General features: G+C 38.6%; 1 protein-coding gene across 2 annotated transcripts in view; it reads right to left on the bottom strand.

The window, feature by feature from the left end:
• Positions 1-27,627, bottom strand: part of ATXN10 (ataxin 10) — a 76,470-nt gene that overhangs the window by 6,132 nt on the left and 42,711 nt on the right. Inside the window, exons 8-10 of one of the 2 annotated variants that reach the window (XM_066549930.1) lie at positions 27,455-27,563; positions 26,329-26,498; positions 10,791-10,854 (exon numbers count right to left, since the gene is read on the bottom strand). In XM_066549930.1, coding sequence (XP_066406027.1) covers positions 10,791-10,854; positions 26,329-26,498; positions 27,455-27,563 — 343 coding nt within the window. The remainder of the gene's footprint in view (positions 1-10,790; positions 10,855-26,328; positions 26,499-27,454; positions 27,564-27,627) is intronic. The other variant, XM_066549931.1, reaches the window with a different exon arrangement.

Here is a 27,627-nt window from a genome sequence, read left to right as displayed (position 1 = left end):
CAGAACATGGCTTTGTCAGAGGTTTTAAACTTCACCATCTCAGAACAGACAAATGGGCAAAACCATTTGGTTTAAAGGCACTGAAACAACTTAAATTCTAAGGCAACATTCTCTGGAATCCACAGCCTACAGACAACAGGAAACATCCACAGCACAATATAATTGTACATGAGGTACTTTTTCCAGTTCTGTAGCCCTCATTATCCTTCCCCACCAGCAGTGGAAACTGCAGTTCCTCTTGCAGACAAACACCATCCTTCTGGCTACTTGCATTTATCCCACACTCTGAGCAGTCTACCCAAGATCTGCAATGATGAATCCATTTCCTAAAGTGTGCCTTGTGAGACACAGGCTTCTTTAAAATGGGACTTACACCTTCTGTATAACCAGACACATTAAACATAGCACAGATACATTAAACCTCATGTATGACTTTCAGTGACAATTCATCCATTTAAGTATCTATGGCCAACAAATGCATTTTGAAGACCACAATGGACTACTAAATCTCTTTTGCCCAACACTTCTGCATGAACAAAGATGACCAAAGGTCAGCTCCTCTTGAAATCAAACCTGTCAATTCTGTTTCATGCACAAGATGCTTTTATGCCTTTTCTCTGAAAAACTTTCAGTGTTGAACTGGAAGATTTCACTGTGTCCCTAAATAAACTTTCCTACTGGGTAAATATCTCGCTCATTACAGCCTGTGATTTATTTCTGGCTTAGATTTGTTTAGAATTGTTTCCAAACACAGCTTTTCAGCATAGATTAAAATAAAAAAATCCCAGAGCATAACCAGCATTCGGTATTTTTTGCATGAACTAAAGAAAGAAACCAAGAGAGCTATTCCAAGTTTTGCGTAATTTTTGTGTCTTTTCTCTCAATTTATGTTTTTCAGCATCCTTTTTGAAGGACAGGCACCAAAACCAAGTAAGAAAATCTGCCAAAATTTGCTATGTGGCTGATTACAGGTACAGCACAGTTTCCTGGCCCTTTGGCTGTGAGTAATTCAGAAGAACAACAGCTCACAATATCCAGTTGCTGTATATATAATAGATAATTATGAATGTATATGTAATACTTACTGTGCTCCCAGAAGAAGAGTCCAAGCTCTCCAGCCTGTCACACTTTCACACCTTTTCAGCACTGTCCAGTACTGAAAGCCAGGGCAGATCATGAGGCTCATTTGAGTTCCAAGGCTTCCCTGTTTTTAACTACATCCTCACGTCAGTGACGTCCAGCTAAACGGCACCTTATGTTCATTAAATGAGGTTTACTACTTCAGAAATGTGAAATTTACTGGGACATTTCTTAGTAACTAGAGTCATATAGGAATTTTTCTCCCTAGATCATTGGTATTTCTGGGTTAACAGTTCTGAGCAGTATTATGCACCCAGATTGGTATTAGCTTTTAATGCCTGCCAACTAAACATTTAATCTATATTCTATGTGTAGCCTTTCATGTTCTCTGGGACTTAAAACCCAATGCCAGGACATCTTAGCATACTATGAACTTGAACAAAAAATTTGGGTCCACTTCAGAGCTACAAAAGCCATAGGACATGTTTAGCTCTGTCAGGTTATTTTTATTATAATGTCTCTTATGCCAAAACTTACAGAACTTTCAAAAAAATTAAGCCATAACCTCCAGCTTGTTTTCCTTTTCCCTATACTCAGACTTGTAATACTAGCTTAAAACCAAGAATATGACACATTCATTTTTTGCTGCTTAGGCTGCCAATTTTTTTTTAAATTATGACTTACATTTTTAATAGAAACCCATAATTTATGAGCAACTACAAATCATCTGGTTTTAAAACAGAAAGAATCACACTCTTGATCGATCTCAAGCTAGTACTTCACAGTTAGAATAGTCAGTTCTTTCAATCCCTTCTTTTATAATAATTCCTTTTTATGAGTTCATAATTAAATCAATTAGCTATCTGCAAGAGGTACCAGAGTTAGCAGGCTGGTATGTTAAAAAAGCTTCAACTGCTGTTACCTTACTTAAAAATGCTTTACCTTATCTTCTCTCCCCAGGTACAGAAAAAAAAATGCAACATTTCATTAAGTTAAAACTCATGCATCAAATTGCTATTAAAACCTACCACAAACACTGAGATGTGAAGCATCTTTTCTAAAATGCTTTAAATTGGCAATTACAGGAGTCAAATAAAACTTTCAGAAATTTGGCACTACTCTTAAAAAGCCAATCTAATTCCTGCCTGAGATGTGGTTAAGCTAATTATAATTCACCACTCTCAGACAGATGAAGAGTTGAGCTGACACAATTTGGACTGAAGCTCTTTCTCTGTTTAGAAATGCCAGAGATTCATCCATTTATATAGATCCAACAAGGATTTTATGCCACCTTATCTTTCAGCACAGTACACATGTATTTTATTAATTCAGGGTCTCTGTGTAAATTATGTGGCATACCTTCCCTCCTGCTGCTTATGGCCATTTCAAATGTCATTTTATGACAAATAATCATAACACTGAAGGTAAATGAAACTCCAGTTCCATGGTCACAGACACCAAATGATGCCCAGTGTGCATCCAAAAATAACAACCATTAAATAAACGGGTGTTTTGAAAGATGCAGCTAAATTATAACCAGCTATTTGTTTAGCAAAATAGCCATTAGCCACAATTCTGTCTACAATTTCAGGGAATGGCTGCATCTCCTTGAGGAAATCTCCATACTCCAGAAGAAAGGAACAAATCCACAAGTGGAAAGAACTGCAAATATATCTGAGAGGAAGGAAAGGTTTTAAAAACCATTAGCAAATCTAAAGAACAAATTTTAACCAACGATCTGAGGAAGTGAGAGGAAACAATTTAAAGCTCAGGAAGAGGTTACACAGGAGAACACATTCACCAGCTGAAGATAAAACTCTTCTAATTACAGTGATCAAAAATGGGGCAACAGAAAAATGCCAGAATAAAAATATTATTCAAAGCATTGGCCAGATGACATCCAAATATTCTTTGGAGGTATGCACAAGAAAAAATGCCAAGAAGACAGACTGAAATATGATAAGGTGGTTGTAGAAGGCATTCCATTCTCAACAATATTTCTGAACCACTCCTAGCTTTACTTAAAAAAACCAAAAATCTTTGGCTCTCAAATTTCTAGTGCTCCATCTCAGCCCAGAGGGGAATTTTTCAAAAGTAAGTGTACAGAAAAATCAAGGAAGCTGTTTGAGCTATAAAAGCAGTGATTTTTTTTTAGGTGCTCCTGATAACTAAAGACCTGTTTTTTTTCAAGAATTCAAGCCTGTCATGGATTTAAATCCACCAAGAGGATTAGAGAAGAGGACAAATATGACAATATTTGGTTTAGAAATAGACTTATTAACTTTAATTCCTCACTTTTACATGCATGAGTTGGTGCCTACAGAGATTACTCCTCACAAAGGATTAGAAATATTAGAATGTAACATTTGAAAGAGACTTCTCATATTCTGTACAGCTCTGTTAGATTTCCTCCAGCTTTAAGAGAGACCCTGTACATCACATGTTTCTTGATGGTGATAGCTGGGTAGAAAGGAGATACTGAAGAATAGACTCAGATTCACATCTCTGCAAATTTGTGTTAGTATTTTATAAACTCTCAAGGAAATTACTAACACCACCCCACCCAAACTCTGAAGTTCAATATTTTTAAACTATTTAAAATATTTTCAGTATTTTAATCATCTTGCAGGTGCTCTAAAAAATGAATTTTAGGAATTACACAATCAGCATATTGAAATATATATTTAGAAATTGTAACTTTGTTAAATGATTAAACTCAAAGTGTGATCTGCGGTTGCTTTTGGAAGACAAAAAAGGTTAAGTCCTTTAATTTCTCAGAGTATCTATTTCTGTACTCCACATTGCATTCTTTCTGTTGTCTCAAGTATTTTTTGTATAAGGAGAATGTTGCATTTGACAGGAGAAGAGTTTTCCTGGGGAACAGTGTGGAAGACACAATTAGTAATGTAGAACATCTCATAAGATAACGTTGCATTTTTGTTCTCATTTTAAAATAAGTATTTTCTAGCAATAAATACTTGAGAATTACAGTCTTTGTGTCAGAATTTAGATCTACCAAATATGCTTAACGTGGTAGGTTTTTCCCTTGGTTCTCCACCTTTAACTGAGCTTTGCCCTGCAGAGTTTGCAGCATCCAGAAAAGATAAACAATGAGTTAAGACATGGAAGCTATGTTATCCCAACTCTTGGGATGTGCAGCCAATGTTTAGTGGGATTTAAAACAAGGTTTAAATGTGCCCTTTCCTACAGGGAGCAGCAATCAGCTCCTCCCCCTTTGGAGCTTTAAAATAATCCCACTCAGGACACTTTAGCAATATACTGAAAATCTACCTGGAACTGAGATCTCTTTGGTCAATGACCACTGATGTAAGAAAAGACTGGATAATCTGGTATTGCTTCTTTCAAGAGTATAAAAAACACCCTTGATAGAGAGTGACAGCAGTAGGCATTGGTAGGCAGGTGACCTTCCCAAGTACAACCACATATGGTGTTTGGAAATAGCTGCTGGGCTGAAGCCTCTTGGGAATCAGAAACCAGCCTGCTAAAGCTCCAACCTGAAACAACATTGAGGGATTCCCTTCTAAACCCTACAGGCCCCTGGTCTCCCTCAGCCACTAACAAATACAGCTACAAAGAATTCACAGCAACTTGCAGAACAGGGCAGGATTTCATCTACTGAATAAGGTGAAAGAAATAAGCCCCTCTCAGATGCTCTTGCTCAATGAATAACCACACTTGTACCTGTTCCAGCTTCTGGTCCGACCAGTTCTTCTCTGTACCTTAAAATGACATTCAGACAGAGCTCAGGTTTGTGCATATGTCACCAGGCAGGAATCCTCCAGTCTCCCCACTCTCTTTAAAAACAATTCTCAGCACACAGGAACTGAATTGGTCTGAACTGGAGCATGGCAATACAGCGACTTCTTGGTTTCCTAGTTCCATCTATGGTGGAATCACAGACTAGAATCACAGACTGGTTTGGGCTGGAAGGGACCTTAAAGCTCACTGAGTTCCAAACCAGCTCCACCTCTACACTTCCAAACTCCTCTAATTCCATGGGCAGGGACACCTTCCACTATCCCATGTTTCTCCAAGCCTTGTACAACTTGGCCTTGAACAATTCCAGGGATGGGGCAGCCACAGCTTCTCTGGGCAACCTGTGTCAGTGAGAAGAGGTAGAGCTGGCTCCCACTTAGCTGTTATTTTATTTTGCCTTTAGCTCTATGAATGAAGGGTTCAGGCCAACCAATTTATGTTCTAAACCTGTGCTGACAAGTCCCATTCTTCCCTTGCTGACCTCAACCACTGCTTGTTAACTCACAGTGACACATTCAGTACTGGTTGATAAAAAGTATGATGTTTGCAGCACTCTCTGTCATCCCTGGATGACACAGAGCAACCAACAATAATGCAAAATTATTATCTCTGCCAAAGAATGCACTCTGCCTTTTACTAGGCAGCCTTCAAATTGTGCAAGTGTCACTGTGAGGAGGAAAATGGTAATTCCATTTCCTGGGTTGGGACAAAGTTCTGTCCAAGTTTGCAGAACTTGACTGGGCATGAGGAGACCATTACAATTCTCATCAGTGGGTCCTTTACAGTGATCATATAATAACATAATTTTGTGTATGCTTATAAAAATACAGAATCAAATAGGTCACATCAAACTTCTTAATGCACAGTCAGTGCTTGAAATGAGCTTTCCAAAAAAAGGCAACCATTGCTGAAGTGACATTGTGTTCTATTTTCTCAGCAACACACATGGGATATCACACATGCATGAAAAGGCTCAGCTCTGTGATGGCTCACTCTAAAAAGTCAACTCACTCTCCTATTTTTGCTTTCTGCTGGCTCCCATTCAGCAGTGAGGCTGTTTTACAGCATGTGGCCTGCTTAAGGTTGCACTCTGTAACTTAGATAAAAATGTCTGTCAGCTCCACAGAAGTCCTTGCTGGCATCTTGCAAAAACAAACTGCCATTGTTGTAGACCATAGCAACTTGATTTCCTCCAGCTTTAGCCAGTTTCATGAACCATAATTATACTTGCTGCTGCCATGAAGTCAAAAGTATTTTCAATCTACCTCTCAGATGACTGTATATAATAGAAGCAGTTTTGGAAGGAGTATCTGGAAATTAACTTACTCTTTCTACATTTTCATCCATTATTCATACTAAGGGATCTGTGTATGGAAATTCATATCAACCTTGTCCTTCTGATATCTCAAGCTTTTCCTTCCAGAAATGATGAAAATTTTTACTCCTAAAATACAGCTGGCTAGGTGTTTGCTCACATATATAAGATACATATGTTATATATACACATATATATATATATAAATATATATCCTCACAGCAGGATACATTTTCTTCATGTATGATTTCTTGGCTAATAGAAAACTGTGCTAATTAACAGTTTATATAAAATAGATACTTATATAAGGTCACTCTGATTAAATCCAGACATTCACAAAATCAATTTATTGAGACAGCTATAAGAATCTCAAAAGGGTAATATTGGCAAGCAGCCTGAAAAAACAAGAATATTCCATCTTCAAAACTGCAGTTCACTTCTGACTTTCAAGTTTTACCACTAACTAACAGCTATTATATTGCAGTACTCTGGATAATATTTCTTTCCCCCCAAATAGTAATAAATATTTCTATGGACAGCCACTGAAAAACAAAAAGAGGCACAACTGTGTGTGTTACTTATGAGCACAAATGTTGGGAAGCAGTGAAAAACCGAGCAGCTTAGTTAAGGTAAACTGAAAAGTCTTCAATAACAAGCAGGTCAGTGTATTTAAAGCCTCTCATAAGCACCTTTTTTTGAGTGATTAGGGTCAAAAGTATTTTGATCAGAACAGGCTGACCTCCCTGCTCATGTTTACCTTAACGAAATGGAACCTGTGAAAGGGCAGAAATGAAGCTGGAAGGAGCAGGAAGAGCTTAGGATGAGGTAAAAGCAAGAACAAAAGGAAGGGCTCTTGTCTGATGATAGAGCCAGTCAGAGATGAGGAAGACGATGATTCAGAGAGCAAAATAGAAGAGATTTGAATTTAGAACACCTTTTCAACACAAGTAACCTGAAAAGCAGGATTTGGAGTAAATTTTTTACTGGTAATACCCAGATAGGCATCTCCAACCCACTCTGCTACCCTTTAGCAGGTTGAATTTATTTGTTTTTAAGCACAGCTTACAAAGGTAAAGCACAATGTTCCCACTTTTCAGAAGCAGAACAAGAAACTGAATTTTCAAAAATAAAGATTAGCTCATACAGGAATCTCTCCTTAATCTAAAGGCAAATAACTCTGCTTGCATTTTTAAACACCTTGTTTTTCTTTGAAACAGAAGGAGAGTTATGACTAGGACACAGCCAACCCATGGAAGATTTTCCAGGTATAGAAAAAGTGGTATTAAACCTTCTTTGAAGTTTAACTCTCAATGAACTGGTTCTCCCCAGTCTCACTCTGTTCACCCTTTGTCCTGTGCTGAAAACCTAAGAGCCACAGAAAATCTGGCACCCTTCAGCATCTCTCTGTTGCATTTACATGCAAAGTTGTAGTAGCTGGAAAATTAAAATACCAATTCAAATAATTACAGAGGTACAGTAAATTTGTTTTTAACTGTCCATAATAATCTTCTTTTCTGTAACTATGAGAGTGGTGTTTTGTTTTTACTGATGAAATATCCTGAAGGAAAAACCTGTTTGCTAGTATAAATGTAGAAGTTACAAGTCTGAGATATAATCAGACAATATAACAGTTCTCCCAAACTCAGACTGAAAGATGAATTTAAACAATTAATTACAGCAATGCAAACATGTCAGTTGAACTTTGTAAGCTACAAACTCCCTGGTATTTCTATGCACATTAAAGAACTGTTCAGGATCTCAAAGAAAGCAATTTTAAGGTAATGACAGGTTTAAAAGGAATTTAATTTAGGATAAGAGAAGACCCATTTCCTCTCTCAATATACTTCCATATGCTACAAATAGAAAGATTTATCAAAGAATTTTTCCTCTCAAATGTAATAAAGAGCTCCTTTAACATCTACCATGGCAGTCCAGCTTCCCTTGATAAACTGCACACTTTAGGGAAATTATTTTTTTCTATCCAGCAAAATATCCTATTGCTTTTAAAACAAAAATTACATTTTTTGGTGAGAAATTTTGTATGTGTAATTTGAAGGCAGAACCTTTCTAGTAAAATGGAGAAAACATAACAACATCTTAACAACTGTAGAGCCTGGGTGACTCCAAAACAGATTCAACAAAAATGTGCATCTACCAAGTCTTACTAAGAAATCTAAGCAGTTATTATACCAAAGGATTCAGGGTGAAACTTTTTCCAGACAGCTTTATCCAAGGTGAAATTCAAGTAACACAGCCTGAAACCACAAAAACAGGCACTAGGAATAAGCATGTAAAATGAACTTTCTGGACATGACTTCCTGAAGGAGCCATGTTTGAAGAGCTATGCTGAGCTCTTTCTTGCTTTCCACCCCACCTTGGAAAACTGCAGATGAGCCACACTGTGGTTCCTTCCAGCCTTACCCATTCAGTGATTCTGGGATTTGTGCCAGGCAGGACTGGAGCACACAGAGAGTGCAAAGAAACTGTCTAAATCTCTTCAGAGAAACATTATGCAATGGATTCAGGCATCAGGTGTCCAGAAACAGCAGAACATACTGCAAAGCAGATGAAAGTAGAGACAGATCTGAACTGCAAACTTGTCCTCTGCTTCCCTGTGTGTGACCTGCTGGGAAGGCAGCAGATGAGGAATGTTAGAGGCAGGAGAGAAGCAGGGGAGCATTAACTTCAAGTAGCACAAGAGCACCTGGAATAGCAAGAGGTCAAAACAATAAACAGAGCCACAGCCAGTGAAGTCCCATCCTCCCAGGTTGCTTTCCTCAATTTGCCATTGCTTACACTTCTTGATCCTAAAGCTGTAATTGTTGTCCTTGGTTCTCAGGCTGCAAAAGGATTGTTTTGTCTGACTACCCTATGAAGAGAACTTGCTAACACTTTCTATGAAGTTCAGAGTCACACACTAAGGCAGTACAAAATCTAAAATATAATGAAAGCTAGAACTTAAGGCATCACCAGGAGCTGCAATCCAGAAGCTGATGCAGCAAACTTTGTCACAGCAGGCAAGTCCTCCCTGTGCCCAGGTGCTACTCACTTTTCCATATCCCCCAATACTGTATGCTATGGATCACTGGTGAAAGCTCACATTAAGAGGTGTTATTATGTTTTTAAAAACCAAGTAAACAAAGTTTTATCCTCTAGTAAGTTTATGGTATAGCCATAAAATGTCAGCCTGTATCAAAAGGTGCAAAAAGTTCCACTTTGCTCAAAACACAGTAAAGACTCTCATGGTATTTTATTTTCCTCTCATTCGAGGCCATAAATTACAAGTCCACCCTTTGAGAGTCTCCAACTTTATCCTCTTCTGCTACAGCTAAAATGAAGGATTAATCCTAGAAGTGGTTGCACAGCTGTGCTTTCCAGCAAAGAAGAGTCACCTGGGACAAAAACTCCTTACTAGGTTTTCTCAGGGCTGCTTTTCCACTTAGGGAAAGGTAAATTTCCCTGCCCATCCCACCACATCCAGCAGTGTCCATTACCAGATCTGGACCATGGAAATAAAATTCTGCCACTCAGTGCACTGCTAGGTCTCAAACTGCAGGAATGTTGAAGATGTAAAACTTGTGGATATAAAGCATCAAACTGGGTAACTTAGAGGATACTTACCACCCATTGTTCCTCCACATAGTTTGTTAACATTGTGCTATCATCTACATTATTTCATCATTTTAGGATATATTTATATGTACATGATGTTCTGCAGGACACAACTGAGAGACTATGAAACATTTTCACTACTCCTTTTGTTTGGTTGTTATACTTGCTAAAAAGAATGTGCTTTTTCTTATATAATCATTTGAAAACCTATTTCATGTGTTCAGTATAAAAAAGCTGACATGACTCCATACAGGAAAGACATTTGATTTCCAGATGCAATTATCAGAAACTTACAAAGAGCTGATGATTAGATGACAGAAAATCACAGCTCAGTCACTGAACACTCTTGTATTACTTGAAGAGATAGATAACTCTGCTTAAGTACTACTTATCTTCAATATAAGATTATTTCCCTCTAATAGCAATCTATTTTTGAAAGTTTCTGCTCTTAAATTCCAGGAAAAAAAATCTCTAATATGAAGCACAATGCCATTTATATTAAAATCTCCCCAACATTTCAGTAATTTGCATAATTTATTTTCTCAACTATAGAGATTTTCATAACAGGCTTGCTAGCCTTGTCTCTGTGCTTAGAATAAGCCCTCCAATCTGATTTAACAAGTGTAGAGAATTGATGAGGTACTTATTTCAGTTTCCTGAACAGATTTCAGTGGAAGCAAAAGCTCTAAAATCTGATACAATGACTGGAGTCTGAATTCAGATTTCTGACACAGCTCTTTGAATAGGCACTTGCAAACCAGTAATATTTATTATTTTAGCAAATAGAATATAACCACAGTTCACAGTTAACTTACTCAGAATCCAGTTCATGGAAGCCTACTTGTGCCCTTGTTCACTTCTGAACCATTTAAATATAACCTAGAAGCTGATGAGGCCAGTGCCATTTAGATACCCTGTGAAAGCAATGCTGGCATAAATCCATGAAACCCCCACACCTTTTCTCATGAGTCATATTCAAGAAACAGAATTATTTGATAAAGGATACAAGGATTGTTGTCATCAATGCTGCAATTGTCCAGAATCAAGGAAATGCCATCCAAGTCATACACCTAAAAAAACCCAAAAGTTTAATTTAACAGATGTCTCAACAATACCAACAATGTTTCATGCAAGAAATATATATGTTTGTTTCATCAAAAATATTAAAACATGTTAACATGAATTGCAGAGTAAACCTGGTCTTTTCAGCATGAGTATCACAAAACAGTAACAAGTGGGCTCTAATTTCATATTGTCCCTTCTTTTAGCAAGTGTTTGACTGAGGTATTTTCTGTTTCTGACACTGAGCCAGATAAGCCAGATCTAAGTGAGCATAGCTCACTTAAATCTCCTGCTTGCTTCCACAAGGAAGAACTACCAAACCAAAAAATATGAGCAAAAATAGGAAAAAAAAGAAGTTGAAAAATACACCTACACACACACACAAGTTTGGATGAGACCACATCTGCTGTACCTTCAGTAGCAATGTGTTACTTGTACATACCCAGCACAAATTCTTTATTTCAACAATGAGCCATGGATGTTTTTCCTTTGAGAAAGTGCTCCTTATGTTACTGGCAAATGAGCAAAGATGAGATCTGGTGCCTTCTAGTTCCTTGTGCATACACACACATGGGAGTTCATGAATTGCACTGCTACATTGTGTGTGTGTATGAGATAACAACATATAATCCTAACAGACTCCTAAACATACACTTTACCAAGTACTTGGGACAAGCTGATCTTAAAAATAAACATGGAGCATTAATTACCTTATGGAAATATGTTCCATAACAAATTTATGTAGACTGCTAAGGTACACTGTAACATCACACATGCGTATTTATAGCTTCACATGTCCCTTCCAACCTCAACCATTCTGTGATAGCCAAGCTATACCTGTCCAAATCTTAAGTTCTTTAATTTCTTAAAATTTAATTTCAAACCAAGAACTGCCAGTTAAAGGAATTTAATGTAATGCCAATTTAGGCTGTGACTTGATGATGTGTTCTCTCTTCCATCTTTTTTGCCCCAAACAAGATGCATTTTTAAGTACCAAGGAAAAAAATAAATCTCAAAATTTACACTGCAGGATCATCAGCTTTCTACAACACAAGTTTAGTGATAAGAGAGGCAAGTTGAGCAGGTTTAGATGGCAAATCCCAAACAGCCTATGGATCAATAAAAATGAATTCAGAGACAAAGATGAGCACATGCCTCTTTTAAGTTCCTTTTCAGATAATGTTATTGCAGAGTCTCAAGCTACATGGGAAAGCAGTAGTGACAGACAGACAGACTGGCAATGCTTACAGGCATAAGAAGCAAAGAGCACTGCTAGGTCTTAAAACCCACCTTGCACATCTGTGCTAACACGCCTAACTTTACCTACATGAAATACAGTTAATAATACAAGTTTAAAAATATCCATTCTTTCCACTAAATGTTTGTGTTTTCTCCAAAGGCCACGCACCGTGCACAGTATCACACTTCAAAGCTTGAACAAGCAGTGACCTTTAAGCAACACAGCACTTGCAAATGCCTGGGAAATGCTGGTTCTTTGATGTGCAGGCTGTAGCCAAACTCTGATGTGCCTGCAATGCTACCTCCTATTTCCCACCAGTAGAAAATAATTGGGATAAAGTGCTGTCAACAGAAACCAACCATGCAATAATATGCTCCAGTTTGATTCAAATGAGATGTCTACTTAACAGAGTAAGCGTTTGGGGAAAGTTCAATTCTAATTAGGATCCATCCACATTTCAAAAAGTTACTGCAAGAATATGACAAGATTCCTCCTTCAAAGTTATGTGGGAACAGCAGCAGCATCAAACCACAGCCTCAGTGATACCTTCATAGATAAACAAGTTACTAACTACCACTGCATTGCACCTCCCAGCCTGGAGTTTCTTTAACATCATACAATTCAACTGTACATACTATTTGCAGGAGTTAGGCACAGCTTTTGTCACCACAATGCCAGCTTTGGAATGTCACCTATGACTTACTACACAGGGAAATGGAGCAAGGAGAAAAATCTTACAATGCACCTACCCAAGACAAACCTACATACACCAAGTGACTCACAAGACGAAGAGCTCAAATCCTGAGCAACCACCACTAGAAAAGTTCCAGTCCATGCCAGCTGCTCCTGAACCTCCAGTGGTCCACTGAAAACACATTTTATAGCAACCAACAATTTGTGCTCTGTAATGTGAGCCAGTTCACCAACTGCTCTGCACATAGCAGAGCCACCTGTGCAACAGGAGTGCCACAGGCAGTCAGGGGGAAGAATCATTGTCCAGCCCAGTGTCTCACTTGCATTGCTGAGAGTCTCTCAAATCCTGTTGCTCTCATTTCCCTTCCTCCCAAACCAGCACATTTTGCAAACACTGAGAAATCATCTTGTACCTCAACCTCTTTCACAGATCCATTGGAACTACACTGCCCAACAAAAAGTGCTCTGGGAACTCTTCCAACTAATTATTGCTCTCAGAGTTCTTGCTTTGCAGAGAACTGTCTGTGAAATGCTCAGTGTAGAGCAAGCAAGGAGAGCTTTTGCAGGGATCTTCTGCAGGGCTCGGGGAAGGAGTTAATATTGCACAAAACCCTAATCTTATTTTAAATATGGTATGAAAGTCACATTAGAATACTAAATTGTGCCAAAGAAAAGGATTCCAATGAAATATACACTGGGGATTTGTTGTCAGTCTTTGGCCACCATTAAAGACATTTTTAAGCTTTACTCCTTCTGAATGTACCACATGAGACCACATAATGACTTATGTAGTGAGAAATCTGTCCTTCAGACCCTGACACCTAAATTGACTCACATGAGTCAATTTTTCTCCAAGACCTCCTCAACAAATAGTTAATGAGTGCTTAGACACCTGGGCAGAATCCAGCATTCAATGTGGGTACCAGAAGAGCTCAGTAAGAGTAGGAACACAGCAGCTGTTAGGTTTCCAAACAGGCTTCTCTGCATCTATGATGATACTGAAAAACATTACTTCATTTATTTAATTTCTGAGTCTTGGTTTTGGGCTTTTTGTTTGTTTTTCCAAGGTCCACTTCAACCAAGGCAACATCTACAGAACACTCTTCCACCTCTATACCACCTAGGGAAGCATGTATTTAATATTTTAATGTCTGAAACTCAGAAACCAGGGCAACAAAATCTGTTGCTCCTGCTACATTAATTTCAAAGATATCAGCTCTCTTTCAACATTATTTCCCAGAGAGCCATGAGGTTTATTTCAACTCTCTCAAAAGTGGAGAGCCTTGCCTCCTTCTTGGAGGTGGGAAAAAAAAATTAAAAAAATCTTAGAATCTAAATGTGGGGTACATTTGTGATATCCTAAACCTTTCCTCAGAGAAGTAGTTTAGGAAAAGAGGGTTTTGGCCTTCTGGAAGAGGAAGGGAAGAGGAAGGTTCCAAGCACACCATTAGGCCTGAGCCAAAATAAGCAGATGCAGAGTGTCCAGCTGAAAGGAGAGGGTAACAGGCTAACTCAGCTGCTGAATCATTTTTTCAACTAGACTTTCCAAGAGCAAAACACAGGAGTTTCCAGCCATTGGGATGATAAGACAACCACTGGAGAATTCAGAATAGGTTCCCACCAGAGACAGCAGCAACACAGCTGGAACATTTGCTTTTTCAACAATGCAGCTTTCCTGCACAACTCCTAAACCAGAAGCCACAACAAATGGATGCTGCCATGGGAAGCAGGCTGTTTGCTCTGGTATGGTTTAGATCTGTGACTTGATGTGGATAAAGCAGGTCCAACACAGACTCATTTTGCTTGAAACACACAATACTTGCTAGGGTAGCCTTTGCCTCTCCTGGCAGCAGCAGTGGAAGAGAAAAATGGTGCTAAACATCATCCAGTATTCAGCACTGCCCTGCAAATCAGGTGAATTTGTACAAATTTGCACCAACACCACAGTATACATTTATCTACTTCTAGTCACACATTCTCCCATTCTCAGTCCACAAACCCCAGTAATCAGACAATCTTTGTTTGCTGATTTCCAACCACTGCTAAAAAAGTGATTCTTAATTCTCTTGTCTTCTTTCAAAAAAACTAGATAGAAATTAGGAGTTGTCTCTAGTCTCTTATGTGACTAGAGACAACTTCTACAAGACCATCAAAACTTCAAAAATGTACTTAGTTCTAAAGCAAAGTGAAAACTGAAGACTTCTCAGTTTGAAGTTCTGAAAAAATACAGGGATAAAGGTTGAACAAAAAAAAAAAAAATCACATGATACCTTTCAGCCTTTATAATCACTGTTGTAATAGGAAGTTCCAAGTCAGTCTGGCAAGCTGCCACTGTTTTGGTGGCTACAGTATTTTTGTCTTCCATGTCAAGCTTTAAAAAGCATTTTATGAGTATCTCAATTAAAATGAGAGAGTTTGTTTTGTGGGTTGTGTGTACAGGCTTGTTATTTTTTGGGGATATTTTTTGTTTGTTTGCTTAAAGTTTTGTTCTCTCTTGTTTTACATTTTATATTAAATCAGAATAACTTGTCTTCGGGAACAGAATTCCAGACAATCCATAAAAAAATCATGATTTTGAAAATCACTGACGTTGACTGAAAAATAGGTTACCACTGAATGTTCCTGTCGAAGATTTCCTCATTACTGTTCTACACTAGTGATCACACACTCTTCCAGGCAAATTTATTTCTGCACAACTGAGCTAATGTCACAAACTACTTCAGCAACAATTTTACTGAGACAACAGTCACACATTTTACAAATAAAACCCCCTTATGATTAAGAACTTTGCCTGAAGAAGATACTCTCTTGAAATCAGAGTATCCAAGACAGACTAAATGATCTCTCATACACTGAAACAAAACAAAGAAAATAGAAGACTTTCAGTCATGTATTTAATGATTTGGTAGTATTAGAACAAGTGAAGCTGTGGCATGAGAGAAACACTTTTCAATAGAAAAAACGTTTCAATACATTGAGAAGCTTTATTCAAGTTAACATTCGTTAATGAATGAATGTTCACCCTGAGAAAAAAAGGTGACTCTTTCCCCAAATGTAATTTTCCACATTTGATTTATTCTTTTAAAATCAATTTTTACTTGGTTTCTCATCAGCTGTGTGTTCTATAATCTCTTTCTTTAATGAGAAGCAGAGATATACTAACACAGGTGTTCTGGATTGCCAGCCAGTTACAGAGTGGCTAGCAGCACTGTATGCAAATATAAAATCTGAAAAATACCACTGTATAGGAGCATGACAAAGAAGTCTTCTCTGTTTTTTAAAGAGAAAAGTATCAGTCTAAGGTTTGTAAAGTGACTGAATGCAAGTGTTGGTCTTTAACAGGGCCAGGTTGGACAGGGCTTGGAGAACCCTAGTGGAAGGTGGATGAGAGAAGCTTTAAGGTCCCTTCCAACCCAAACCATTCTGGGATTCTATGACTGATCAGCTTAACCAAAGAAGTGGGGGAAATCCTTGTGTATGGATATTATTGAAAAGTCTAATGTTTCTCACACTGCAGAGCAGAAAGCAGTTTACTTTCGTTTGGGGTCTTTTTCACACCTTTTATATACTCAGGATTAATTCCTCGATGATTCCAGAATTTTGTCAGTAATGGTGTTTCATTTTTAGCTGCAAAAGAAATCTGAATTATGATCTTTTTGTGATGGCTCATCATTTTTGACATTTGCAACCCGTTTTGCTGATGTAACTGCAGTTAAAAGTAACTCACAGAGAGTTTTTCCACTGACAATTTTTACAAAGTGTGATTCTGGCAGCAAAAGTTTTTGTATCTTTTCCATCATAGTTTTTGAAAGTCCCAAACAGCCAAACCACAAAAGAATTCAGAAAACAAGCTGAATGATACTCTAGGTTACAGCAGTATAACAGTTTAGTATTTGCCCCCTTTCAGCAATTATCTACAACCACAGCAATAAATAAAAGCAGAATAAATCCTTGCACCTTACATTGCACCCCATCACCACTGGAGACATCAAATGACACAGTCCACATGCACCATAACACAGCTCAGATCCACAGAATCACTAACATTGAAAAAGACTTCCAAGATCACCAAATCCAACCTGAGACTGATCCCCACCTTGTCACCCACACCAGAGCACTGAGTGCCATGTCACTGAACACCTCCAGGGATGGGGACTCTGCCACCTCCCTGGGCAGCCCCTTCCATTGCCTGCTCAGCCTTTCCATGAAGAAATTCCTCCTGATGTCCAACCTGAACTTTCCCTTGAGGCCATTTCCTCCCATCCTGTCCCTTGTTTCCTGAGAGCAGAGCCTGACCCCCACCTGGCTGCCCCCTCCTGTCAGGGAGCTGTGGAGAGTGAGAAGGCCCCCCCTGAGCCTCCTTTTCTCCAGGCTGAGCCCAGCATCTCCTAACAGGACTCAGAGAATGCTCAACTGCACTCTAAAATACCACTGCTGATCCTGAATGCCTGCCCATCCTGGACAAGCAGATAAATGCACTACTTAACAAACCTCTCTGTGAGTTGGGAGCTGTTTTTATTTTGAAAACTATTTTCAAGAAATAACCTACTGGATAGGTTAGGAACCAGTGAATGTCATGAGGTTATTACAGGAGCAGGGCACAACTTGAAAACCACATGTGGTGATCCAAGAGGTTAGCAAATGAACTAGCAATGATCTGCCAAAGGTTCACCCACATAGAACATTTTGAGGTGCAGCTCTCCACTACCCAAGCCAATGGGACCCAAGGTCTAATCCCTCCCAGTGTGATCAAAAAAATTACAAAAACCATTACAGGAGATGTGGAACACAGGGCGGAAGGAAGGACAAGAATAATCAACCTCATCTGAAGTGAACAATACACTGGTGAAGTCTGAAGGCTGCAATAAACTTGGGTTGATACAGCTCATCCCAGCAGAGCTTCTGAGAGCATGAGCAGAGACAGAGCTGGGATGTCAGAATTTGGCACTGCCTTGCTGCGTTTTTCAGGTGGTCCCGGGGGCCGCTCCTGAGAACCTCCACTCCTCTGAGCAACACTCAGGAACTGCTGAGTACACAGTGCAGGCCATGGGCTCTGCCCAAGGAAAGGAAAGGCACTTCTGTGATTTGATTTTGGTGGGGGAAGATTGAGGGGAGGAAGAGGAGAAGGCTGGGATGTGCATGTGAACCATGCCAAACTCTCCAATTTGCCCTCAAACACTTGCTGTACCTACCGTGGACTGGCCCAGCCCTCATGTGACATTGACACTGTTTCTTTGCTGACAATCCAGACTTAAGAGAAAGCTGAGCAATTATTCTCTGCATTTACCTGAAATTCTAAGAATACACATTTCCTTTTAATGATTCACCAAGCATAACCTTTGCACAGGATCAGACTCTCTTATTAAGATAAATTTAGCCACCTTGTTGAGATTAAGATCAACTCTACATTTAGAAAACAAGACTCCTGATGTTGTGATTTATATGTCTATAAAAGCCATATATATGATATGCATGTTATACAAAAACTCAGGAATGCATGCTCTAGCACTAAATTTCATGCTGAAAGCTTGCTGATGCCTCAGGCTACTGAGCGAGATTATACATGAATCTGTACACAAGGAGATTGCATAGTTGGTTCTTAATTTGCCTCTAAATTACAACTACCAGAGGGTTTTCTGACTATTTGTGCCTCTAAATGTCTTGTAGTCTGGTAATAACAGCTGCAGGTACTACAAAAGTAAGGTTCCCCATTTCTAGCTGAACTCCTGTATCTGTGACAAAATTTTCAAATTTGCAAAAGTGTTGTTCAAAGTTAAAGTTGTTTTAAAAACTCCATAATAAATGTATCCTTTCATAGGGTTAATTTACCTGAAAATATTATTGCACTAATTATATATATATATATACACTCAAGCACTAAGCCAATTCTTTACACAATTTTGAATGTTCTGTTTTGCTTTATTTATATTGTTATTTAATTTCTTGCTACAGATCATTAATTTGATGACAGCCTATAAAGACAAGGCTGTATACTTGAACTGAAAAGTAAAGAGTTCTTGTTTCAAGACTGTTTCATTAGTCTACATTAAGCATATATACACCATATTATTAAAAATTATTTAAGGGAAAGCTACACAAGCACAGCCAAGTCCTCTTAGCAAGTCCATTAACAAGAAAAAAAAAATCTCATATGAACAGAGCTTGAGGGTACATTTCCATAGATGAAATTTGTACCAAAATTAATGCAATCATAAAAACTAGAAACTTTTTCAAAAATCTTTGAATTCTGTAAGTCAGTATTTTTTTACTATTTTAAAAAAGAAAGAAAATCTCTATAGGAGCTTAATAATAAACATTTTCATTTGAAGTTGATTTTCAAAGGAGCAGGTCAACACTTTTATAGAAATGCCTGCAGGAACAGGTTGACAGTAATGGTGGGTCAGAAGGTGAGAGGAGAAAAAGCCTTGAATCAGAACCTCAATCAGCTGACACCAGGTTGATCTATTGTAGGGGAATTATAAGCTTTTATTTTCTCAGCAGCTACAAATTCTGAAAGTACTTTTAAAAAAGTGCATTGAATGGTAAAGTACTCATGAATCTGTATAATTCAAGAGCTGGAACTAAGATGTGACACTCCCAAGCACCAAATACTCAATTTGGATTGCAGGTTCCCAAAGAATGGGCAGTAGTCAGTGTCCTCCCAAACTGCCTCTGCTTCCTGTGCCTGGAGCTGTGGGGAACAGGCAGAGCTGAGACAACAACAGACCTGGCTGGAAAATACTGTGGGAGTGACATTCAAGTAGCAGGGAATAAAAGTTAGATGCAGGTTAAAGGGAACCTACCAATTTATGACTAATTACACTGAGTTGTTGGCACTTTTGTTTGCAAGCAAAACACTCCCTTCTTTATTATTTTTAGCTACAATGCTGAATAATTGCCTGAAATAAAGGCCTTCAATATTTCCAAAGCCAAATGCACATTCATACATTTCCTGGACTCAAGGATGAAGAGATTTTTAGAGAAGTTGGAAACTCTCCTATGTAAAATTTCAAGCCCTAAACAGCTCCATGGGTTGCAACCTTCATTTTCTAAAAAGACAGGAAAAAATTGATTTGAAGGTAAATGTTATCATTTCCCCTTATTAAAATTCAACATGTGTTGCCAGCTTCAATATGAATCCACTGAGCTCCACAATTGTGCTTTAGAACAGTAATTGCTAGACAAAAATCTAAATCCTTCTTATTTTGTTATAGGTAAGATTAATGTCAAGCCAAAGCTGACTGTAATGCTAAAACATGCAGAAAAACATGGAGAGACACTCATATTCAATATTTATTCTAGTTTATGTGCCAACCTGTTGTCTGCTTCCTTAGTGGCCCTCAGGCTGAGCCTATGGGGACCTGGACATGCAGTGACTCTCAGCAAGTGCTTCCTCTTGCCCCACTGAGTGACCCCCTTATGAGCAAGAAGGAAAATCACACTGGTGGCACAGGTTTCTCTTTTGTTAGAGCAGAGTTTAGTGTCAGCATGTGTGATGGAAGCAATCAGTCATGTGGTGTTACCCACTGGAAAGGCTTTGGGGCATAATGGAAGGAATCTTGCTAGCAGTCTTTAATTAACTAAATCTTAATACATACAATCAAGCCATCATCTTGGCTTTTGCATATCTACCTCATTCTGCATTTCACAAACAGTAGAGGATTAATTCAATATCTTCTTGTGCTCTGACTTTCAGCATAGAGATGACTTGACATACTTTGATCTTTCTCCCACTGCTACAATATCTAAATATAGGCCATGCTCCATTCAAGGAACTTAAACCCAATTGTTTTTCCAGTGTCTTTATGAAATCTTTGGTCAATGTCCCTTTGAAATCCTTCCAGCAAACCACTTCTGCCATAACAATCTGAACACATCTGATTGACTGCAATTATGAGGCAAACTTGGAGACTCACAGTTCTAAACATTTAAATACTCATGAATGAGGCAATTCTTTGTCACTTCTTGATTGAAATACTCAACTTTTTTGGTTAAAGAATAGAAGGCTTCCAAACAGCACAGTTAATGTGAATAAGCATGCTGATGATATCAATGGACTGTAAAAGGAATATTAAGTCTGTTCTCTCTCAAAACACAGCAGAAGATCCTGAATATTTATGAAGCCTTAAACAATGCAAGAATTGAAGATCTATTTCTAAAATCTCCTTAAAGACTGCAAGTTCTACTCTTGTCACCTGTTCTACCACTGCTTACATAAAAAGCTAAGTAGGTTTCTTCCAATCACTGGTTAGCAGGCAGATTAAATTAGTTGATAAAAGCATGCAAAAGTGACCACCACTTATTTTTATATTATTGCAACCCTCTTATAACATCAGGGCTCTTTGAAGAGCCCACATTTCAAGCAGAAAAGATAACTAAATGGAGTCTGCAAATAACAGCTGAATGGGCAGAACCTTTGCTTACATGGACTTGTGCAATCTCATCCCCAGCCTCTTTAAAAATGAGACCAGACCTTTGATTCCTTCGGGCACAGGCATGAATAAACTTGGCTAAAGCATTGCCATGCTGAAGAGCAAGAAGGAGAATCCTGCAGGGCTACAATTTAGAACAAACAGCATCACCCAATGGCAGAAATTCAAATCTGCAGATGACTATCACTACACTTTCTGGCTCCTCTGAAAAGAGGAAAAATGGAGAAAAAAACTAATAAAATCAAATGCTTGGTCTCTGTCTGAAGATTAGGTGCTCTGATATGGCCTCACATCCTTCAACAGGAGTTTTAGAAAACAATTCATTAACAGCTGGAAGTATGTCAGAGGAGGTTTAGGCTGGATATTAGGAAAATATTTTTCCCCCAGAGGGTGGACAGGCCTGAAAAGGCTCCCCAGGACAGCAGTCACAGCCCCAAGGCTGCCAGAGCTCCAGGAGTGTTTGGACAGCACTTTCAGGTACAGGGTGGGATTACTGGGGTGTCATGGGCAGGGCCAGGAGTTGGACTGCATGATACTTGTGGTTCCCTTCTACCTCAGGAGATTCTATTCCATAATTCTAATTTTCAGGACTGGTAAGAGAATTCAGACTGGTTCAGAGGCACACAGGCAGAGAGAACTAAAGGTTGACAGCTGCTTTTTGACAAGGCAAAGCTGGGCTGAAGCCTGCATGGCATCACACCTCTACTGAACCTGGCAACAGCTGTCGCAGGGGAGGGAGCCAATAACTGAACCCCACTGTGATGAAACTGGAACTTGGTAGCATATTGTGAGTTTCTGTCTAGCTCAGAGCTTCTCTGATTTTGGTGGGAAAGTTGGGATCAGGATTCAGTGGCATGTGCTTAACATCCAGCTTGCTGATCACTGGGAAGGGCTGTTCCACTACTGCCTTACACACAACATCTCCCTGGTGCTCTCCTCACCCTGAATGCAACAGTGTGCCACTAAAACCAGGTTACTGCAGGAAATTCAACACAAAATGCAGTCTTTCACATGTCATGCATCATTATTTCCTCCATGAAACTATTTTATTTCAAAATGTGAACTGAGCTACATTATAAGCAGTGAAGGCCAAATCTCAACACTTAAAAGAAAAATTTTTTTTTCTGCTGGTTCCTATAAACTTCAGGATTGTCATAAAAGTATAAGCTGAGAAACTTTAATATCTCACAGTAACCAAAACTTAGTCACTTCTCAGGAAACAGATGAAAAAATGAATGATTCCTGTGTCTCTCAGGGTAATTAAAATAGCAAGTACAACCTCTTTTAAGTGGAAAGAGAAGAAAGTTGTATATCCAAAAAAGATCACATTCAACACTCACAGCATAATAACATCAGCCCATTGTGAAGTCTGGTGCAGCTTTAAAAAAAACCCCAAAACTCAATAAACAAAACATCCTGAAGAGATTGTATGGCAGGATGGCAGTTCAGAGAAGATGGGGAAATTCAGTTCATGTTGAGGTTAGGACAATGAAAAACAACACAGAAAACTGATGAAATTCCTGCTGTAACACTGGAAAATATGTCACTTGTATCTGATACCAGTATAAGTGGGAAGAATTTGGATTAACAGCTCAGATCTGAGCCAGAGAAGGAGCGTTCACAAAGGTAGATGCTCTTCCACATATGGGGTTCCTGCTTCCAGCAATCTATACCACTGGCAAACCCCAGGAACCACACATAACCCCCTTCCTGCAATATAGGGTACCTTAGATCTTCTGAACCTCTTTAAAAAAATATTAACCACATCAGAAGGTGTTATTTTAGTAAGTTTTTCTAACATTGTGTACCCCAAACAAATTCAGTTCTTCATCACCTAGTAAACTAGCAAGGAATGTTTTTAGTTGATATGGTGCTCTTCACTTCATTGAGTATGATATAGGTAACAACAAAAAATCTCTGAACATCTCCAAATATTTCTCAAGTGACTAGAACTTTAATAATCCATGCCTTACAGAATCATTTGAGGATGAAGAAAAGAAGGAGCAACAGCACAAAACCCTTTGGTGAATACCAAGCTCAATTCATGTTTGAAGTTGTTACCACAGGTATGACAACTATTACTCAGCTGGCTGGACCAGGAAAGAAGTTGCAGAAATCTCTTGAGAACTCTTCCATATAAAGGTCAATTACCTTATTTTTAGATTTTTGTCTGGGAAAATGAGGATTTTACACCTTCAACAGGCACATTAAAAAGAAATGCTACAGATGCAGTTTCAACACTTAGGTAAGTGCACAAAGAGGTCTGGAAAGAGCTGTTTGACACTGGTGTACCAAGCTTTCCTTTAGAAAGGGCTGTGCTGTACCACTATGATGATTAGGTTCAACACCACACAGGGCTCAAAAAAACCCATCCAGAGTCAAAAGGAAGCCAGGAAGCCTACAAGTTGGTACAGACTCTTTGGAAATGTATACAGAGGCAGGTTATTTTCTTTTTTAACTTTCCATTCTTTGTATGATCAAGGTTTCAAGTGGCCAAACTGGGTAAGTCACAATGGATCAACTGTATCAGCTGTCAGCAAGTGGAGGGGCAGAAGAGGGAATAGGAGCAGGGCAAGAGGGAACATTAACTTGCTGCTGCTGAAGGGGCAGCACAACAGAATAAAGTTTTGTATTATTCCTTAAGGACAAATGAGTCACCTTGTTACAAAATAATCCATTGCTTTACAAACAATACTGCACACTATGCATTCATCTCTGACCTCAAGGCAAGAACCTCACACCAACCCTTTATTACTCATTTTGTCCTGCCCCTTAAGAGAGAGCCTGATTCTCTTTTGTTTACCAGTCTCTATGCTTTGATGGAAATCTTAGCACCTTATTAAGGCTTCATGATTGCAACAAAGCTGAAGACTAGCACAATAACATAAGTAACAACATGGGACCAGGACAGCTCCCTTATATGTCCAAACAGATACTCTGAAAGACTCTCTTGAGCCACAGACACTTTTCTACTTGGTGTACTCCTGTATTAGTTAGGTAGAGCCCCCATCTGCACAGCAAAACCCCTTTAAAAAGCTTTTAATAACCATTTAAAAGGACTTCTGCCAGAAGGTCCATTTTCAGCTTTCCTGCTGACTTTCACAGTGCTATACCCAGACAAAACTTACCAATTACAGAGCTCAGTCCTGCAACACCCTGAGTGTTTTGTCCTTATCTAGCAAAGCATTAAAAGGTACAGAGAGCTCCATGAGAACAGCCCCACCCAACCAGTGGAAGCATGGAGAATTTTTGGTAGGTGTGAAGGAGCTCCACTTCAGAGCATCCAGGTCTAAAAGACTCCCTCTCTTTTGTTCAACTGTAAACCAAGAATCTTTCCTCCATTTCAGGCTTCTGTTTAACATTGGGAAAACACAATAATCACAATCATGCAAGTTTCTACTTAAGAAATCCCAGAGGTTTAGTTCTCCCCCCACCACCTCTGAATAGCATGTGCAGTCAAATGTGGGATGATCTTCACTGCATGTAATTTCAAATCCTCCTATGCCAGAATGCAATTATTTTTAAAAAGTTACATTCATCCTGAAGAAGAACAGATAAGCACATGAAGTTTTTCTAAAAACCTTAAGTGTGAAAAAACCATTTTTTAAATGACTTAGTGTAGTGAAAGGTCAAGGGGGAATGGCTTCGAACTGAAAGAGGGTAAAAGTTTAGATGAGGTATTAGGAAGAAATTCTTCCCTGTGAGGGTGATGAGGCCCTGGCACAGGGTGCCCAGAGAAGCTGGGGCTGCCCCTGGATCCCTGGAAGTGCCCAAGGCCAGGCTGGACAGGGCTTGGAGCAACCTGGGATAGTGGAAGGCGTCCCTGCCTGTGGCAGGGGGTGAAACAAGGTGGCCTTTAAAATTCCTTGCAACCCAAACTATTCTGTGACTCTGCAAAAAAAAAAAAAAAAGCCTGTGTCTTTAATAGGAGTTTGTCTATTTTTTAATCACTACAGCAAGAAGATGAAGTTGAGGATCTGGGTGGTCACAGTTTGATCTATGGATGTTGGCACCTTTTGCTAAGTGGATTAATTGCACAGCTTGCCCCCATGAAAAAAAAAGGAATTGAAAACTGAATTCCAAACAAGTCAAATCTTGTTCATATTTTCAGGCAGAACAGTCTTCAAATTAGGAAGCCAGTGTCATATAAAACAATTTGGCTTAGAGATCTATATATACATATAAATCCAAGCTAATTTAGATACACTAAATAGCATCCAGATGTTTTACTCGCTACTTTTATTAAGATTAGTTTTAACAGTAGAAGTTTTTCTTTTCCCTTTCCTCCCAGAAGACTTCCTTTTTTTCATCTCTGCATTGATAAAAAACAGCATTACATCATAATGGGTCAGAGACGCAACTAAGCAAGAGCGATTATTAGTATTAGTAATATTTTTCAGACATATTAAAAGCTTTGATTACATGCTCTTAATATGAATGAGGAAGTGGAAAATCATTCCCCTATTACCCATCCAGAGGATCATATTACTAGAATTTGTCAGACAAAGACACTTTTGGAAGCGTTTTTCTTGCTGAAACTAAGATAGTCTAACAAATCCTGGAAGAAAGCCACATCTTTTATCACTCAAAAAAAAAAAAATTAATATTTAAAGCTTGCTGCTGTTTCCTCTTTTTCCCCACAAATCTGATTTTCTATATAGGATTTATAAGATAAAGGTTTTCAAGTGATTTGATAAAGGCAGGCCTCCATTTTTAAAGTGACATGAAAAAGGGAGAAAAAACATCAGACTAATTCAAAGATTTAAAATTAAGTTCATGCAACAAATCACATCCATTTCCCTTCAAAGTGAAGTTGAAATTTAGTTTGAGACTTTTCAAAGAAAGTGCAAAAGTGAAAACCACAAAGGAATTAGGCACCGGCTTGCATTCTACAGGGCTGAAACAAAAGGTAGGCAGGCAAACATTATATTGTTATTAAAAAGTCAGCATAATTGTGATAGTAATTCATAGGCACCAAGAAAAAAAAAAAGCTTCTTTGACACAATCAATTCTACAATTTACAAATCAATTTCTAGACCAACAATATATTTCAGTTACCTTATAGTCAGGCATCTGTTTACACATCAGAGTTCTGCCATAAAAATCTACAAGCTCACCTTGTCTTGGTTTTCCTTATTCTTGTAACACAGATTTCCAATCAAACGAATGAGATGAGATTTGAAACCAACAGCTGGATGTGAAATTTCCTCCTGCCCTGTCACAGCATGTGTGGCAGTGAAAATATTTACAGCCTGCTTCCCAGCAAGGTGAGTTAATCTCAGGGTATCTAGAGAAAACATTTTAATACATTACCATGAGAAAATCAGTCTCACTTGGCACGGAGCTCTATTTTTAATTGTTCAGTTCAACAATAAGCAACATAATTTCTCATATTCAACATCATGTCAAAGAAGTTTGGAAGTTTACCTCACTGTGTGATATGGGCTAATATAACCAACCATAAAAGACCAGCCCAATGTCAGAATGCATTTTTGAGTACTTTTTACACCCTTACATAGTTGACACATGAAGGCTGAAGGCTGCTGCTATTGATCTCCACCTAAAGAGTTAGAATAGAGCTGTTTCAACCTCTTTATTTTTTAATTTTTACCTATTTGTCTCAAAAATACACAAACTTTTACAGTTTTCTCACAAAATGGTAGCATACCTCAGTCTCAAAGTACTAAAATGTAAAAAAGCACTGGTCATGTTATGTATCATCCCTCCTTCCTCCCTTGAGCAACTCTGGAATATCTTGGCATAATTTTATTTATGTACAGTCCTTCCCTTGCTGTTTTTTAGCTTCTTTAAAGCTGACCTTTAAAAGTCACTGGATTTGGTTAATAACATTGAAACTGCACTTAAATTTCAGGAATTTGGGAAACAGAAAGCATGGAGGAAAAGTCCTTTTTCTACTTCTTGAAGAAACTCTTCTACACATTCAGCCAGAATGTAGGAAGGAATGTAGGAATGTAGGAAGCAACTGTCCCTTGCAACACTTTCAGTAAGAAAAGAACATTGCTGATACTTGAATCCAGGCTCTGTTGGGCAACACAGGCCAACAGAGAAAGTGGAGAAGCAGAAAATTTCCAGGAACAAATCAAATATTTGAATATGCAGATTAACTCCATCTTCTATTTATTTATCTCATTCAAAGGTCAGAATTAGAATGACCACCAGTGGTGAAAAACATGTTTTCATTCACTGAGCACCAACAGTTAAGCCTTGTGGCTGCTCACTCACCTACAGCTGTTTCAAGCAAACCAGGGAATGCCTGCAGATGTTCCAGCTGGCTGCTGTTTGAGGTCATTTCACAAAGCACATCGAGAAGACGAATTGTCACCAGTGCTTCCTGGAATGAAAACTGCATTTCTGAAAATGGCTTATGAAGGTTATCCTAAAAACATAAACCCAGA

The sequence above is a fragment of the Molothrus aeneus genome, chromosome 5, assembly GCF_037042795.1.
Source record: "Molothrus aeneus isolate 106 chromosome 5, BPBGC_Maene_1.0, whole genome shotgun sequence".
Taxonomy (NCBI): domain Eukaryota; kingdom Metazoa; phylum Chordata; class Aves; order Passeriformes; family Icteridae; genus Molothrus; species Molothrus aeneus.
The sequence above is the reverse complement of the archived record's forward strand: the minus strand, read 5'-3'. Positions and strand labels throughout refer to the sequence as shown.